Consider the following 18073-nt stretch of genomic DNA (forward strand, 5'->3'; position numbering starts at 1 on the left):
TTTCAACTATGATGTCTTCCACCCAATTGTATTCTCTGATATGGGATGCTAGTTTCCTATATCTAGCTGTTACATGTTATGCTGCATGCCATTTGTCTTGCAGGTTCATATACCTCCTCAGCCCAGCATGATTGACGTTCAGAAGCCGTATTAAATTTCCAACAGAAGTCGCTGCATAGGAAGTCTCCATAGAAAGTTAAGCCCCCCACGTTATGCTCAGTTCAATGGCCACTTGTATTAGAACTTATTTGCTAGCTAGCCAAGACTTTTTTTATTAGGATACACAGTCCTTGGGTGCCCCCAAAACTGTTGGCTGCTCTCAACAACACAAAATAAAACCTTACCCACCATTTACGTCTTTTTCTCCATACAGCTTCATCTCGTTTCTATCGGGAAATGATTTATTGGGAAAGATTTATTCATTCCGAAAATAGGCTGTAGCAGGGCGGGACACAATAGACATAAACAACGTTTACAAATGTATGTCATACAGAATGCTGCAAGCAAATGAAGAGTGCAAAGAAACAACAACAAAAACAAAACCAAAAGTGTGCTATGGTCAACAATAAAAGCAGTACAAAAAACACAAATTAACATAATGCAACTGACAAAAGCTGACCATATACACTGATGACAAGTTTTTTATGAAACCTTATTAGAAAGAATTATTAGAAAGAGACATGAAGGTTTCGACAACTGCGCAGGTGGCAATGTCAACAAGCAGCAAATTCAAAAGAAAGAAAACAGGAGTGTTAAACCCACACTCTGATAAGTGCTGAAGCAAGTTTGTTTCATGTGGGTAGATTATTGGAGTAGTTCAAGTATGTATTTCTGTCAGTTGCAGAGCATCATTAACAAGTAAAACAATTTCAGCCACAAAATCCTCGCATAATTGCTTATAGACGAGAAACATGCCTTGACCAAAGATCAGCTGGGAAGTCGTTTTGTTGGCACCTATTTAAAACCAGCCCTTCTAGCTTACATGCAGTGTTTTGCATAGGGATTACAACTTCAGAGTGCAACAACTCCCGCATAAACGCTGTTCCTTGCGAGCATCTCTCTACTTTTTACCTGCCTTTTGAAACACATTCTGTTGCACAACCTTTGAGGTCCAGTGGCATCCTGCAATGTGATTATCTATTTGGCCAGTTGCCGCTTCCCCCACTGACCTCAAATGTCAGCACCTTACTGACAGATCTCGTGGAGCCCCTCCCATTACGCACCTAAAACGTGCAGTGTTTTTTCCTTTATTGTGCTTGACCTTCATAGTTCCTTGGGTGTGGCCATCCCAACCATAATCTTCTCTGGCCACCTCACATGTTCACTTCAGAATCCCCGTTTGTGCTGTTTTCATTTTTTGGTTGATGTTTTAGGGGTGAACCCCCTTAGGGGCTCGGGCTGTCAGCGTCTCATGTCGTCGTAGTATCGTAGTCATGGTGCTAAAACCCCGGGACACTCGTTTTCCAACGCCTCGCGCTAGTACGTAACATGTACTAAAAGAACACGCCGAGACACCCGTTTTCTAATGCCTGGCGCCAGAACATTTCATCTCCGTGGGAAAAATGCACACCAAAAGAACACAGCGGGACACTCGTTTTCCAATGCCTCGCGCTAGAATGCTTCGTGCTTCAAAGACACGAGCCTTACAGCAAAGCTGTATACCTTAAATTTCCCTCACAACGGTTTTATCTCCGTGGGCAAAAACGGAGTTTTGGGGACGAGACTTGCTTTGGGGACGAGACCAGGAGTTTTGGGGACGAGACTTGCTTGCTGGATGACCTCTTTCCCACAGCTCCGACGGGGACCCGCTGGCGCAAGGTTCCGGTAATCTGCAAAGGAGTGAATGGGACGTTGGAGAACGCAATGAGCAGCAGCAGGCGCGGGCTTTTTGCTAGCAACAGCGGGGCATTGTTCTCCACGACAGACAAGAAAAAAGCAGGCACTACAAATGACCGCACTTTAGTCTGAATGATGCCGTGCGCGCATGAGGTTACATTCATAAGCGGGGATGTTTCAAAACAAGGCAGGCCTACGGGCTATGACTCTGGATGCGCCTTCTCACATCCCGGGCTTGCCGCGTGGTCCGGCAACCCACCTAAGCATCGGTCTTCAGCGTTTGCTAAGAATTATGGCGTAACTAGTTGCACTACCACTGTTCCGCGGCTGTACTGGAGCGCACAGATTGAGTCGTGCTTATTCAGATATTGATTGAGGTAATTGAGTGGCTAATATTTCTCTGAATAATATAGATCCCAACTATTCAACTAATTACGTAGCCTATGCGTAAGCTTTAAACGTGTTTGTTCTATGAGAAATACAGGCAGGGCTTGGCGCTAATCCATCCATCCATCCATCCATCCATCCATCCATCCATCCATCCATCCATCCATCCATCCATCCATCCATCCATCCATCCATCCATCATATTCTTGTTTTAAAAATTTCGGCCACCTTCACAATTGAGATACGAATACTGCGGAGACAGTGGAACTGGTGGTCTTCACTAGCTTTAACTTGGATTAGGCCTGCCCAGCGTATCGATAGATCGGACACTAATGTCGCTGAGCGCACGCCGTTTCTCTCAGCTAGGAGAACGCCTGCACGTCAGAGCTTACGTCATCACTAGGCGCAGCCAATCCCCGACGCGCGCATCCCCACCCGTACACCTGCGCCGCTCCGCGCCATGTACTCCCCACACCGGTTCGTGGGCTCCTTGCCTCCTAGCCGCTTTCGTTCACACTTATTAGCCTAGATATTTTCCTGTCTCTACTTTGCTGCGCCGTGTTTTGAACGACGCTCGTCATGGCTGGAACTCAAGCTTAAACATCTCCGCTGTTAGAAATCGAACCGGGCTTTCTGGGATAAAACAACCACCCAATGCTTTCAATGAAAATCCGCTTTTGCTAAGCTTCTTTCCCGAACGTTTTCTCCTTCGTGTTTTTTCGCCGTCCCTCTCACCCCTACACGAGCAGAGAAACCACACCTGGGGCGGTATTCCCGTATTTTGTCCCTTTTGTGTCCCTTTCAAAAGTGACCCTTTTGAGGGAGCCCTGATTGGCTAAAAGCGAACACCCGGATGTGACGCCATGCAAGCACGGCGGAGCTATGAGCCGTGGCTACTCGGAGCAGACGATTTGGAGCAGACGATTTTTCGTCACCTTAGTGTTGGTTCGCTCGCGGAACACTAAACACATAAAAAATACTCTGATACGGTTTCAGTTTTTTTAAATGCGTTTGCAAGAACACTTACGGTATTTGAATCAAAGGCCCATTGCTTAACCGGAAGTACGTCACGATGAAAGGGACGCAAAAGGGACGTTTTCAAAAGGGACAGTTACGAGAATACCGCCCCTGATGTCAGTATTACCTGACAGCGACAAAGCGAGTTCAGGGTGAGGGAAACTTATCGTGTCTGAGGGCATTTGAGAACTGCGCATTCGCGCTAATATTTACGTTATTATAGTGACCGCATTATTAACATCGTTGTCATGAAATGAATAACGGCGAAATGACTTCAGCATCCAGATACATCCCGCAGGGTTTACCACAATGTAGAGCTGCGCCGTCAAAACACAACCCGCCATGCTCAATAATCACCGGAATTACGAACAAATTTGAACATTTACTTCCTTACGGTATCGGGTTTGTATAATCTCCATGTGCAACGTATTAACGTCAGCCGTTAAGGGCACGTTGGTTCTATATTTATTATAACTCTCTATAGCGCCCGTACGTTGTACTTGTGTTCTATCGTCTTCTTTCTTTGCGCTATATTTTTCTTGCATTATAACTCTGCATGAAATTCTTGCTTAAAAATACGAAAGACGTACGCCTTTTTTTTTTTACTCTGTGTCTGCGCAAACGTTCGGTGTTGTCATCTTTAGGCACTATCTCTTATGGTCTGTGGACGTTTTTAAAAAAGACATGTTTCGTTTGAGACCCAAATCAGGATAAACTTAAAAATTTTTTAGAACTTGTTCAAAATAACTCAGTTAGGTTTATTCTGTCCAACTATAATCGAACAGCCAGTATTACTGCCATGAAATCTAACCTTGCCCTCCCGTCTCTGTCAGCACGCCGTCAAATTACCCGACTAACTCTTTTTCACAAACTGTATCACCACCATGTTCTGCATGACCAGTTTATCGCTACACCCCATTATCGATCTGATCGTATCGACCACAGCCACAAAGTTGGAATTGACATTTGCAACACCCAGCATTTCTTTCACTCTTTCTTGGCCAAGACTAGTAGGGAATGGAATCGCCTTCCTTCTAGTGCTGTATCTATTAATGATAACGAACAGTTCCGAAATTTTTTTGCTCGAATTGTATAAATAGTATAAATTGTATAAATCTGTATAATCTGTAAAAATTGTATAAATCTGTAACGTCTCTTTTCTTGTTAAGACTGTCAGTTACTCTTTTTTTTCTCGTTGATCTAGCTAATATTGTATAATTCGCTTATATTGTACTTCATTTTTTCAGTGTTTGTTTACCTGTATTCTACACCCGCTCCCCTCTGCAATGCCTTTGGCCTTGCGGGTATCATAAATGAACATTTTGTCAACTGCATACACACATAGTCAGTGTAACCTCCAAGTTGGGCATTTATTCGCCTTCCAGCATTTGTTTCATCGTAACTGGGCAGCGCACGTGAATAGTGGTACTCGCCTAGTGGACACAGTGGGGCCTCGGCGTATGGAGGCGTAGCAGGGCCTCTTCACCGGAGGCGGACCCTGCGGTGCCACGGCCCAGGGACAGATGGCGCTCTCCTCGTAGGGCCAGTCGGCACGGTAGTCGGCGCCGCGAAGGGGCGGAATAGGGGTCAGCGGGTGAGCCATCTGCGCAGCACGGATAATCGGGATGCATTTTAATGTGAATATTTCAAAATAGGAGAGAAGTCGCTGATGTACAGGGAGAACGAAATGGGCCCCAAAACTGAGCCCGGGGTACCCTGGTTAGCACTGTATCTGAAACAGATATGAAGTTCCTAATTGCCGCACATTGTGTGCGATCTCATAAATACCTGGTTAACAATTCATGCATCTAACCAGCAAAACGCACGCTCTTCACACCCCATACTGCATACTGGGTACAGTAAGAAGCTAGCCTCAGAATACCCAGCCCTGTACGTAAAGCCGAACCCATAAAAGAGGCGTCAAATTATTCCAAAATACGTTGGTCTGAATTGGCATTTTTTGTCATTTCTTCTGAATGATTGGCACTTCGAGACCAAACGCATGCTTCCCTCCTTTTGGATGTCCGGCCTCCGGTGAATCCTCCAACAGAGCGAGATGGCCCTAGCCTGGGTGCAAAGGAGACGCGCGAGTGGTGAAGGTGACAAGGCGAGAATAGGAGCTAGATATGAGTTCAACGCTGTGCCGTCTTTTCTTCCTCTTTCCTTCGCACCGTTTTTGAAATGTTAAACTTGAACCAACTAGCCCAACTTGCCGTCCTTACAGCCTATGCAAGGTGCAACGAGATGAAGAGTAGAGAGAGGACAGAAGGCCAGCTTCTCTGAAAGAGAGTACTACCTTCACTGGAAAACGAGGTTCACTGGTCACGACTGAAAAAAAAAAAAAAGGAAGGGGAGGGAGGAGAAGGGAAAATAATCAAATGCTGGATGATAAACAAGGCGCGAGTAATCACGTGGAGAAATTTAAACGAGGCTTTTTTCATCAGTGCGCACTCAGCCCCTAGGTAGTTCGGGAGCGACGCTCTACGAGAGCTAAGGCACAGGACACTAGGCAAGCGGTTGCTCGGCAAGAAGGCAAGAACAGCGGACGCGGCAGCGTAGTCAAGTATTGTTCCGGGCAAGATGGCTGGGTAACCCTGTGAGTGCTACCCCTGCAACCCCGCTATACAGCTGAGCGTTCAGAACGCATTTCAGAAGTACCCAGGAGGCAGCCAGCTTGTTTAAATACCTAAGTATCGTGTCAGTTTCTCTAGCCAATACTGTATCATTACGTGAGTGCCACATGCGCTCGGACAATGCAGGCATGGGTTCCATCAGCTCAGTTTTCACTATAGAGCCGGACTTGTTGGAGTTTCCTCCTTGAATTTACACTCTACAGAACTTCGTCAAGTGCTCAGCTATACACTTTCGTGCTTTTTACAGCCCGTAAGCATCCAGTGACCCATTTAGAATCAAGATTTTCTCTCTGGGTAAGTCTCTTGTGCGGCAGCGAGACCGCCAGCTACGGCTCTTTCTTGCTTGTGCTCATAGACCTCATGTTTGAACCCCGTGCCTGCTCGCACGGCATGTCATCGGCCCCGCCGTCTCCGCCGGCACGCATAGTTGGCGCCTCGCTATCCCAATGACACACCTCTGTAGACCCCGCTGGACTTGTCCTGTCTTATCCACCGTCCCCGCTCTCGCAAGCCACAACATCCGCCCCTGCGACTCGGTTTCTCGATGACATGGACACTCAAGTATTGGTTCAAGATGGCACCAATAGCGATATATGCGGCCGCTGGAATGTGTGGACGCGTGTCAAGCCCAGTCGAACTACCCCAATCGTTCGCACAGAACGGTGTACAGTAGGATCTGAGAAATTTTCCTCTAATACCACGGTGCCACACCCAGCTTTGTATCTTTTGACAAGCGTATTACGCACACGGAGCGTACGTTCTAATGAAGAAAATTGTCAGTTGTACTCAATCTAGATGTAAAAATATAACCGGGCGTGGATGCAATTCTCAACGCACATTTTGCCCGCCGCGCCGAATGGAAAATATTTATGCCTCTCATTGAATAGATCACTGTTTTTGGCTGATATTCATGCTGAGTACACTAAAATGCCGCCCATACCCATATGAACAAAAAGCCACTTTTCTGATTATATCATACGGATGAATTCATTTACTTAGCAAAGGGGTTATCTACCATTATTATATCGGAAACCGCCTCCGGAATTGCAGAGGGTATGCGGGACACCCCGACGGACAATGTTGGTCGGTGTCGTATGCTGAGGCGAGTCATCATTTTTCCTCATCATCATCATCATCAGCAGCCTGTCTACGCCCACTGCAGGGCAAAGGCCTCTCCCATAGATCTCCAATTACTTCGGTCCTGTGCTAACTGCGACCAATTTATTCCCGCAAACTTCTTGATCTCATCTGCCCATCTAACTTTCTCCTGTCCCCTGCCACGCTTGCCTTCTCTAGGGAACCACTCTGTTACCCTTAATGACCAACGGTTATCTTGCTTTCAGTTACTTGCCCATGCCCATACCCATTTACTTTCTTAATTTCTATTAATATGTCCTTAACACAAGTTTGTTCCCTGGTCCACTCCGCTCTCTTATTGTCCCTCAATGTTACACCTATCATCTTCCGTTCCATTGCTCGTTGAATATCGCCCTCAATTTAAGTTGAACCCTTTTAGTGAGCCTCCAAGTTTCTGATGCGTGTCACAGGAGAAGGAGGAATAAACATTTAATTGAGCAGTCGATGATGTTGGGTTGACCGCTAGGTGGGGGACCTCCTTAGTCCACGAAGCCCTGGGTCTTGTCGGCTTGTATCACCCGGTCTACCAGATGCTGTTGGTGGTTCGGGTTGGAGCTGGTCAACCGACCCTCCCACTGCTCAAACGAGGGATATGGGGCAAGGGATGGTGTGTGGCGTGTCATGATTTCAAGCAATTTGCTCTTGCAGCTAAAAGTCGCCTATACACCTATGCACTGCCTTTTGCGTGTCTGGCTTTTTCGCGTGGCCGAAGTGTTGTGCAAAAAACCAAGGTTAAACTTGTAAGCATATGATTGTGCAGCGAAGCCACTTCTTTCAATGCCAACAAGATTTGGCAAAAAGGAGAAAAAGAGTGGAATAATGAGGAAGAAGGAGACTCCGGAGGGGAGGCTTCGCGGGCCGCCGAAATTAGCTCGGGGACCTCATTTGAGAACCACTCTACAGTCAAACCCGGTTATAGCGAACTGCAATATGCGCCACGATTAGTTCGATATAACCAATAATTCGAAATAGCCGAACCCGCCTATAACGAGTTTTTTGTTACGGGTTCGCAATACGTGGGACCCCCTCACCCTTACCACCCCCCCCCCCCCCCCTTCCTGCCATCCTCACATGCAGAAACGAACACAAAAAAGTATGCCATTACCATACACAAAACTATCTATTTGTTGCAAGCACTAAAGCTACTTTCTTCTGCAACTACCTACTTTCCCAAAAAGCGGTGATTCTTGTTTCCACTTTCGTTTTGTCGGCGTCAACTAGCACAACATTCTCTACATGGGGAGACATCATTTGCATCAGTTGCCGTCGGTGTCCTTCAATATCGAAGCAATATTGGCGGAGCGCATGGACTGGCGAAAGCGTTTTATTAAGCATCGGACGGCTTCCGCTCGCGACATCCTCTGCCTCTTCGGTGCCTCCAGCATCGCCAGCAGCCATTACATCGGTGATGGTGTTGGCGTCCGAGGGGCCCACAGTGAAGTCAACGTCGTCGTCGACACTCAGGCAATCCTCAAAGGGCACTCCTTTCAGCACAACATCGGGAACGCTGGCGATTTCTTCTCACAGTTCATTGATGCTTACATGTTGGTCCCGACTCGCTGACTGGGAGCATTTAATCGTGAGTCAGGCGTGTCGGAAACAGTTACGGAAAGTGCCGGGAGTCAGGTCACTCAATGGGAGGCTCAAAATCTCCATCACAGCCAATCAACGTCTCAATCGACGCTTCGAGACCATGCATTTTGGAGGCAATTCTAGGCGCGCCGAGTTCGATATATCAGATATGAACTCCGTTATAAGGAATATGTTTCTCGTGTATTTTCTTAACTGAATTTTTTTTTGTTCGATATATAGCATTATTCGCTCTATCCGGGTTCGTTATAGTCGGGTTTGACTGTATTAGCACACGCGGAAAAGCACTTGGACTCGGAAAAGCACTTGGAAACAGGTTAAGCGCCGGGCACAACTGGAGGAACGAAAACAGAAAGTAAAGGGGCGCACTAACAACTTAGCTTTATTCGCTCCGAAAGCGATTATAACGGCACGAAAAAACACCGTGTAATACTAGTTGCGCCCCGTGTGAAAGCGGTTACAGCTGCAGCTTGGACTTGGACAAAAAAAGCACAATATTTAAAAATGTTTCCTAACTCATCAACCCCAACAACATTGCAAACCGGTTTTTGTAGGGGTCCCAACTATACCCCAGCAATTAGAGACCACGCACGATTTTGGTACAATACTAAAAACACGAGGTCAAGTTTATGGAATATTTTTAGACTACGAGAAAACATACGATAACCCGTGATACACTAAACTACTTACAGAGCTCGAATCAATGATTAAAAATAAATTATCTCTTTTCTGGATCAAATCTCACCTTCTTGGCGACGTCAAACTGTCCGCGAATGGCGTGACCTCAAGAACTGCGTAAGTAGAATCAAGCTTTCCTCAATGATATATTTTCGGACTAGTTTTCCGTTTACTATTTATTAATCATATTGCTTGCGGTATTCCTGTCAAGATAATGCTGGTTGCAGACGACATTTATAATGAAATTCGCTATCATAGTGATCAGATCATCTTAAGTGAAGCAGAACACGAAAATTCGAGTATCACATTATAAACCGCTCTCAATTTGAAGGAATGCACTGTAACCCTAACAATCACCCGCAAAAATATTATTTGTCATACACCTTTTCATGACATTATGCGGTCTGAACAGTAACAAGTTATGGGTATTTAGTTGCCACATATAATGTCCGATCTCAAATGCAATCAACGTATTACGTATACCAAAAAAAGTTTAGAATTTAGGCTATTTGATTGATTGTAGGGTTTAACGCGCCGACGAAACGCAGGCGATGAGGCGCACCGTGGTGGAGGGCTCCGGAATAATTTTGACACCTGGGTATCTTTAACGTGCGCCGAAATCTCGTACACACGGGCGTTTTTGCTTTTCGCCTCCATCAGAAAAGCGGCCGCCGCGGCCGGGAATCGAACCCGCGACCTCGTGCTCAGCAGCGCAACGCCTTAGCCACTGAGCCACCGCGGCGGGTAATTAAGGATATTTAAAAAGAACTATTGGAAGATACGCGCATAGTAGAAAAGTACTAACTTTATTACCTATGTCCGAGCTTTGCTTGCACACACCTCGGTTGTATAGAACTCGCACACTGTAACCAGCATCTCGAAGCAGAATAACGTGTAAAAAAAGGCCGCAAGGTTTGTGTTTCATGAATAAAGTGTGTACAAGTAACCCACAGCTATGTTGCAAACAGCAAACCTAGTTCGCTATTTTATTTCCCCATCGAAAGTTTACGGCGGGAGCACTTTATAACTGCCCTGGAAGGGGTCATAACTTTTCTGCATAGACAAATGATAGACTAGACTATATAGGTGGTTCATTAATAAATGAGGGTCATTAAAAAATTGTCCTGAGCAAACCGGCATTCCGTTGGCGCTCTAACTTAGCACGAAGGTTACATTTTGTGGCCTATTTTGTTCAGAGCCAAGAAGAAAGACGGCACGCACTTGCTCTGTAAGAAAACAAAGAAGAACGATTTTCGCCCATGGGAAACAAGAACCAAAACTTTTTAGAGCATTATCAACGCCTTCATTGCGATTTTGACCACACTTGTAGTGTGGCGCCACCTAGGGTATTGAGCAGAAAACACCCGATGCTCTCCGAACCTCCCGTGAAAAGAAAGAAGATCTTCGTCGCGCCACACGAGCTCTAATTCCACCGTCTTCGTCTTCGTCTTCACACGGTCCGAGCGACGGCTCGAGCTGAAGGGTTGACGTGTCTTTGGCTTCTCGCCCCTGTTCTCTGCTTCCCCTTGCGGGTTTTGGCCAAGTTTTTTAGATTTCAGATTGCTTTTTCATTTCGTTTAGAGAGCACTTTCTAACGCTGGAGCATTTCCTAAATTGTAGGTTCGGGAAGCAGGTGAGCTGATGTCGTTCAGCTCTCCCGGCCAGGGGCCATCGCCCTGGTCGGCTTCCCTTTCTGCGCAGGAGCTGCCTCTGAATTTATTCTCCAGTGGTGGCGTGAACAGGGTTCCTGTGGCTCTGGTTCCGGCTAATGGGGCGTCCATTCGTCTCAACCATCCCGAGGCAGTCCAGTCGGCCCTGCAGGGTGCCACGCAGCACTACCAGTCGGTGACCGAGGTCCGGCAATTCGGCAAGGGTGGCCTAGTGTGTAGGTCCTCAGATCTGCCCTGCATTTCTGACCTGCTAAACTGTCGCATGTTCGGCTCCATTCCGGTGAGTGCGTTCATCCCTCACCATCTTGCGTGCTCAAAGGGCATCATACGGGGTGTTAGCGCAGAGTTGAGCGCCACGGACGTGCTCCACAAATTTCCAGATGCTGGGGTGATTGCAGTGTATCGCTGTAGCCGAGAGGCCAATAACACCAGGGTCCCCACTGAATCAGTCATCGCCACATTTGCAGGTCTCACTTGCCCCTCTGAAATTGAGGTCTGGCCACTCGTTTTCAGAGTTGATCGTTTAAATCCACGTCCTCTGCAGTGCAAACGGTGCTGGCGATTTGGGCACTCTTTGGGGGGTTGTAAATCGTCCCTTCGTTGCTGCTCGTGTGGGAGCGCGCACTCAGCTTCCGAATGCAACGCAGATGAGGTTAAGTGCTGCCTCTGTCAACAAGGACACCCAGCGGACTACTCCAACTGTCCTGCACGAGCTCAGGAAGTCAGTCTGCTCGAAGTTCTAGAGAAACGTCGATGTTCGCGGGCGGAAGCCGCAGCCATTGTCAGAGAGCGGGCTTTCGGATACGCGGGTGTTGCCTCTCGCCAGGTGGCTACAACGGACCCTTCCTTGCCTTCGCTGGTAGATGCTGCTATCGCAAAAGCCATGCCTGCAGCGGTTGACCGTATGTCAGGTATATTTTCAGAAGGCTTTCAGCAAATGCAAGCGCAAATGCAGATGATGTCGTCGCAGTTCTCTCAACTGCTCCAAGCATTCCAGGGCATACTCACTTTCATGCAGCAGTTCAACTCCAACTCTACAAAGCCATCGTTCAGTCTTCCTGAGGCCGTCACTGCTCCTCCTCAGAGCTCTCCAGTAGCCCCACTAATGACAGCTTCCGTGGTAAACCCACTCTGCACCAACACCTTGGCAAGTAATGCAACAGTGCTTGCACCAGCGCAGTCTCAAAGCGCTGCATCTGTACCTGCTGTTTTTCCTTCCTCTACCAGCCAAATCACACTGAACAATCCATGTCATGATACGCGACCTTCGCCTACAGCTTCCCAGTCCACTTGTCACCCACCTATGGATTGCTCCACAGTCCCGCTACCTCTAGATTCGTGTGAAGAAACATCGCCTGAAGACATGATTGTTACCTTTTCCAACAAGAGAGGCACGTCCCCTCCACCCGGTCCCTCTGCAGGAACGCCCAGTTACGCAGCACCACGCCAGAGGATATCCTAACCAAAGCGGTGACTGAGGCTAACATATAACTAGTCATGGCGTCTCTTAAAGTGTTACAATGGAATTGCCGCTCGATTCGATCCTCTTCTTCCGACCTTTACTCTTTAACTGCTAAATTTTCCGCTGAAATTATCTTCTTACAAGAAACTTGGTTGGACTCCGGCACTTGTTTTACGTTTCATAACTATAAAACTTTCCGACTGGACCGTCAAGGTCGCGGTGGGGGTTTACTAATATTAATATCTAATAATTTCTGCCGTAATGCCTTTAAGACTTTTGACTTCTTGTCCTCTCAATGTGAGATTCTCGGTATTGATTTGCTTCTGCCGGGGTGCAAGCCTTTTTCATTGGTAAACGTGTATTTCCCGCACGGAGTTTTCGAAGTCAGACCTTTAGATTCGGCTATCGCGGTGTGCCAGAAAGCTGTGGTAGTCGCGGGAGACTTCAACTCCCATCATGTATCTTGGGGATTTAGGACAGACACCTCAGGGAAACGTCTGTGGGAATGGGCAGGCGATAATGACCTTCACTGTAGAAATATGGGCAATGCCACTTTTATTAGTGGTCAGTCGCGGTCTGTCCTTGACCTCACTTTTGCAACGTCAGGGCTGGTATCCTCGTGGTCAACAGTTGATTGCGAGACGAACAGTGATCATATCCCTATTCTTTTCGAAATAGTTTGCACCGCGAAAATACCTAGCCACAGAGTACATTCATTCATCAATATAACTAAATTTTCCTCGGCGTTGGGCAATGCACTCTCTACTTTTCCACCTATGGAACAAACCTGCAGGGCTGAAAGCGTGATCACAGCTATTAACGATTACATACGTAAAGCAAAATTTACTGTTGCATCAGTCCACAACAACTCGTGTGGTCCTTGGTGGAATGACGAATGTACCAGAGATTTCCGACGTAGGAAAGCCGCTTGGAAGCAGTTTCTTCACAATCAGAGTCCGGCTAACTGGGTTAATTTTAAATTTTACCGCGCAACTTTCAAGCGAACTGTACTACGTGCAAAGGAGTCCTTTAGCATTGGCCGATTTTCAGCCCTATCAGAACCACATCGTAAAAAAGCATTATTCAAGTTTATGAGGTCTAGGAAATCATGTTCCCCCCCTCTGAAAGCACCCTCCCTGGTTCGTACGCCGGAAGAAATTGTAGACTTCCTAGAGAATATTGCTAGTGACCTACAGCTGCGATTTGCGTCGAGGATTCCTCCTACAAGCCGTCGTACTCTAGGCTCAGCTGATTTTGAAGAGGTCACTATAGGCGAACTGGGTAAAGTGATTTCTTCCCTCCCAGAGTCTGCGCCAGGGCCGGATGGTATTACCACCGCAATGATAAAATTATTGTATAATGAAGCTCCGGCAGATTTGCTAAATGTAGTTAACGTTTCACTTGGAAACGCATGGATTCTACCTGAATGGCGTTTGGCCAAAATTCTGCCTTTCCCCAAGAAGCCGGAGCTCGGTTATTCAATTGATAACATTAGGCCGATAGCTCTAACATCTACTCTAGTTAAAGTCATTGAGCGCGTTTTGCTTCCCCGGATTAACAAGTTTCTGGCTGATAAGAATATCTTAAACTGCAGACAAATTGGCTTTAGAGAAGGATGCTCCATTTGGTGGGCACATATAGACTTAGAAAGTCGCATTCAGTGGGCACGACGGAATAAGCAGGTTGCAGCATTGGTCACTCTGGATATTTCAAAAGCTTACGACAGCGTGGAATATGGCATACTCCTAGATCTCCTGGCTTATTATTCATTCCCGGAGTACATCACTGCGCGGATAGCGGCTTTTCTAGAAAGCAGAGAGTTCTTTTGTTACCAACATGGCTACGCCTCTTCTCGTTATAAGCAGACGCGTGGAGTCCCCCAGGGGTCTGTCATCTCCCCAGTGCTATTTATTGTGCTCTTAAGTTCCATACCTAGTCAGCCGGATGTACAAACATACGTTTATGCAGATGACATTGCCTTTTTCTCTTCTTCGCAGGATATTCATTCCCTGTTTCATTCCCTTCAGTCGTATCTGAATGCTCTAGAATTATGGCTGGACACTCTGAAATTTTCGTTAAATATTAATAAGTGTGCCATTCTCGTGTTCCCCCTTACGGACCCAATATCTATTTCGTTATCCTATCGTCAACAATCCATTCGGCAGGTTGATTCACTAAAATACCTTGGAGTTATATATGACAGTAAATTGAATTGGCGTCTCCACATTGAGCACATTGCAGTGAAAGGCTCCCGCGCTGTCGCTCTTTTGAGGGGCCTTAGCCACAAGCGTTCAGGTCTGAGAGCAGATACACTCTTGATGATCTACCGCATGTATGTTCGCCCAGTCTTAGAATTTGAATGCGTTTTGTTCTCTGGCTCTGCGGCCTATAAGCTCTTGCCTTTGGTGAAGCTTGAACGTCAAGCATTGCGCTGCTGCTTAGGCCTGCCCGCTTACGTCCCGATTAGAGTGTTGTACTTAGAAGCCGGAGTCCTAACGCTGAACTCCAGGTTCAAATACCTAACCGTTAATGCATTCGCAAAGTTCTTTGAGTCCCCGCTGGCCAGACCACAGGCTGTTTTCCTCCAGCATGCAAGGTCCTTTTTTGGTATATATTGGTCTCGTCTCCGGCGCCCACAGGTCATTTTTGCCGATTCGTTGCTTACTCCATTAAACACCACCCTCCTGTCAGTTCCCGCCTTGCAGATACCATCCACAGTAGTAAGGATTTCGTTTGATAATATTTCCCTAAAAACGCTAAGCTTCTCCCGCCTAACATACTAAATAACATTCTCCTGGCTCACCAGTCCGAATACCCATCCCACGTAGTCATTGCAACTGACGCTTCGAAAAAAGACGAAAAGGTTGGGGTGGGCATTTTCTCTCCGACGTTGAACTGGTCTTTTTCATTGCGATTACCAGATTTTACCCCCATTTTTCATGCAGAATTTCTTGCTCTACTTCTTGCAATCCTGAAACTTGATCCGGCGAATTCTTCCGTGATGCTACTCACCGACTCCTTGTCCGTGTGCATGGCTCTCTCCTCAGAAACTTTACATCCTATTGCCAAAACTTTTTATTCCTGCGTCCCCACTCATGTGCGGGAGATTCGGCTCGTTTGGCTGCCCGGCCACTGTGGGTTAACCCTCAATGAAACCGCTGATATATTAGCTAAAACAGCTCTGGCTTTGCCGATCGTCGAGGTTCTTCCCCCGTTTTCTTGCGTGTTGTTGGCACACTATCGCCAATACCTGCTCAATCAAGATGCCTCCGACCATGGTCTGAACACTTCTCCTGAACTTGAACACCTCAGGTACCGCTGGGAGAGACGTTTATGCCAAACTCGCTTGTGTGAAGTATTGATAACTTCTTTTCGTTGTGGTGTGCCACCACTTAATCGGTATTTATTCAGGGCAAATCTGATAACCACCCCTTTGTGCCACTTTTGCCAAGAAATTGAATCCGAAGAGCATTTCTTTCTTTCTTGCCGCCGATTTTCCAACCATCGGAGAAGGCTGCTGCAGATTCCCCTGCTACGTCTTGGACTGCCTTTAGCTGTACCTGTGCTATTGTCGTTTGGGGGGACTAGTCTGGGCCGATGCCATAGGGACGTGTGCAACGCCATCCACTCCTTCATTTCGGAGACAGCTCGTCTGCAGTGTTAAAAACATTCCGATTAGGCTGATTTTTACTATAGTTTCCTATTCTTCTCACTGTGTGTTTTTTTCTCGTGTTTCCTCTCTCTCTCTTTCATTAACCTAGACCAAATTCTTTCTTCTGCTCCATTATTTTGCCTCGCTTGATTTATTCTAATGAAAACATAACTCTTCTTGGCCAATCCCCCTAAGTGGGTATGCGCCATTTTTCGGGCCACCACCACCACCACCACCGTGTGGAACGGACCTCCCTAGCCGACTCGCTCGCTGGGAGGAGGTCTTGCTGCGAAGACTTCGTGTTGGTGTAGCCCTCTCTCCCGCCGTTACCCGGGAGTGGCCACCACGCTACCATGCCCCGTTCGACCAGAGCTGCCCCTTTTGCACGGCTCCTGCCCAAGATGCCGACACAGAACATTTGCTGTGGACGTGCCCTTCATTGCAAGCGGCCAGAACACGACACCTTCGAGGCACAGGCCTCCACCCTGGCAGACCACCTGACCTCCATCGGTGGATATGGGGACCCCACCACCGCTCCCTCCTTGCGTTTGTTCGCGAAACGGGAGTTAACCTATACTTGTAGCATAGTATTTATGCCAACGGGCATACTGTCGCAAAAAAAAAAAAAAAAAAACTGTCATCGGGTGTTTTGTGATGGATACCCGAGTTGGCGCCACTTTAAAGTGTGTTCAAAATCGCCAAGATGGCGTTGATGATGCCCTCAAAGTTTTGGGTACAGTTTCCCATGGGCGAAAATCGTTTTTGTTTTCTAATTGAGCAAGTAAGGGCCGTCTTTGTTCTTGGTGTTGAACAAAATAGAGCACAAAATGAAACCTTCGTGTAAAGTTAAAGCGCCAACGGAGCAGTGGTTCACTCAGGAAAAAATTTAGACTCTCATTTATCGACGTACCACCCTGTATTTTGCCATTAAAAATGTTTTCACTACCATTATTGTGCTTACGCTAGCGAAGTCGACTTTGAGAGGGCCCTTCGTATATTACAGCGGGTAGTGCTTACGCAGTATGCGACACTTCCCGCGTGAAAATCCCTGTACATTTTTTTACAACCCCTACGCCCGTCACATTCTTTATTGTCCATTAGAAACCTCACCAGGACTCGCACAGTCCCTCGTCAAGCTTGATATTTACAAACTTTTAAAGACGACAGTCTTTCTTCGGCTACTTAAACGCAGAAATTTTGGTCTGTCTGTATGTCTGTCTGTCTGCCTGTCTGTGTCTGTCTATGACTCGATTCAGTCACCCGGCCAAAGTGCAACAAAAGCAGCGCAATAATTTTATATACCCACAGTCATATATGTATAAACGTCTAAGTCCGGTGTCAATGTTCATACTTGTCAACATTGTTAAACAAGAACAGGACATTACGCAAATATAAGGCAGATAATCAATACATAAGTGCTATTTGCAGTGTTTCGTTATTTAAAAATTTATGGATGCTTGGTTTTTCCGATAGAAAATGTAATACTACATTAATTGCAGAAAACCGTCGCTTGTTGTTGCCCGCGCTCCTGGCGGCCGGGGCATTTAAGAAATCAAACAACAACAGCAACGAAAGGTTCCACTAGATAGGTTCCACGTTCCGCTTGAAACACTCGAGGAGTAGGGCACAGAGTTCCTCAGTAAGTATATAGTTTAGTATCTATAGCAAGTATATAGTAAGTATATATAGTAAGTATATAGTATAGTGAGTAGTTTCTTAGTGTATATAGTAAAAAACTCTATGGAGTAGGGCAACGTGGTTCTATAAACGTTGTAGTAGGGTGCCTCGATTCACGCGCGTCTCCGCCGTACGGCAGCACTGGCGTCAAGGCACCCTATTTGTTGCAACATATGAACTCGGTAAATTTAAATTCACTTGAGCAAACCTCTAGCGTGTTATCTTGGGAGGAACGAGACGGCAGAGGAACAGCATGAGAGGTAAGCGGAAAGAGAAGGGAGGCATCTTCGCAGGGGCGCCGGTCGACTATCGTCTTTAGTCGACATTTGCAACG

At 46.7% G+C, this 18073-nt stretch overlaps 1 protein-coding gene across 1 annotated transcript; it reads right to left on the minus strand.

Moving 5' to 3' along the window:
- Window positions 1-397: 397 nt before the first annotated feature.
- On the minus strand, window positions 398-12359 carry LOC144138034 (uncharacterized). The gene is made up of 3 exons (XM_077670088.1): window positions 12323-12359; window positions 4674-4843; window positions 398-1829 (listed from the first exon to the last, which is right to left on the minus strand). Exons 2-3 carry the CDS (start codon window positions 4841-4843, stop codon window positions 1664-1666), a joined length of 336 nt encoding a protein of 111 aa, XP_077526214.1. The 5' UTR covers window positions 12323-12359; the 3' UTR covers window positions 398-1663.
- Between the last annotated feature and the right edge of the window lie 5714 nt (window positions 12360-18073).

The sequence above is a fragment of the Haemaphysalis longicornis genome, unplaced genomic scaffold (genome assembly GCF_048455015.1).
Source record: "Haemaphysalis longicornis isolate Haplotype H1 unplaced genomic scaffold, Haemaphysalis longicornis Haplotype H1 scaffold_5, whole genome shotgun sequence".
NCBI classification, from domain to species: Eukaryota; Metazoa; Arthropoda; class Arachnida; order Ixodida; family Ixodidae; genus Haemaphysalis; species Haemaphysalis longicornis.

Bases quoted from the DNA above. Each gene is read 5' to 3' on its own strand.
- LOC144138034 (XM_077670088.1), bottom strand. From the start codon at position 4,843: ATGGCTCACCCGCTGACCCCTATTCCGCCCCTTCGCGGCGCCGACTAC. The intron at 1,830-4,673 runs GCGAGTACCACT...ACTCCTTTGCAG, and splicing joins GGCCCCACTGTGTCCACTAG to ATTACCGGAACCTTGCGCCA.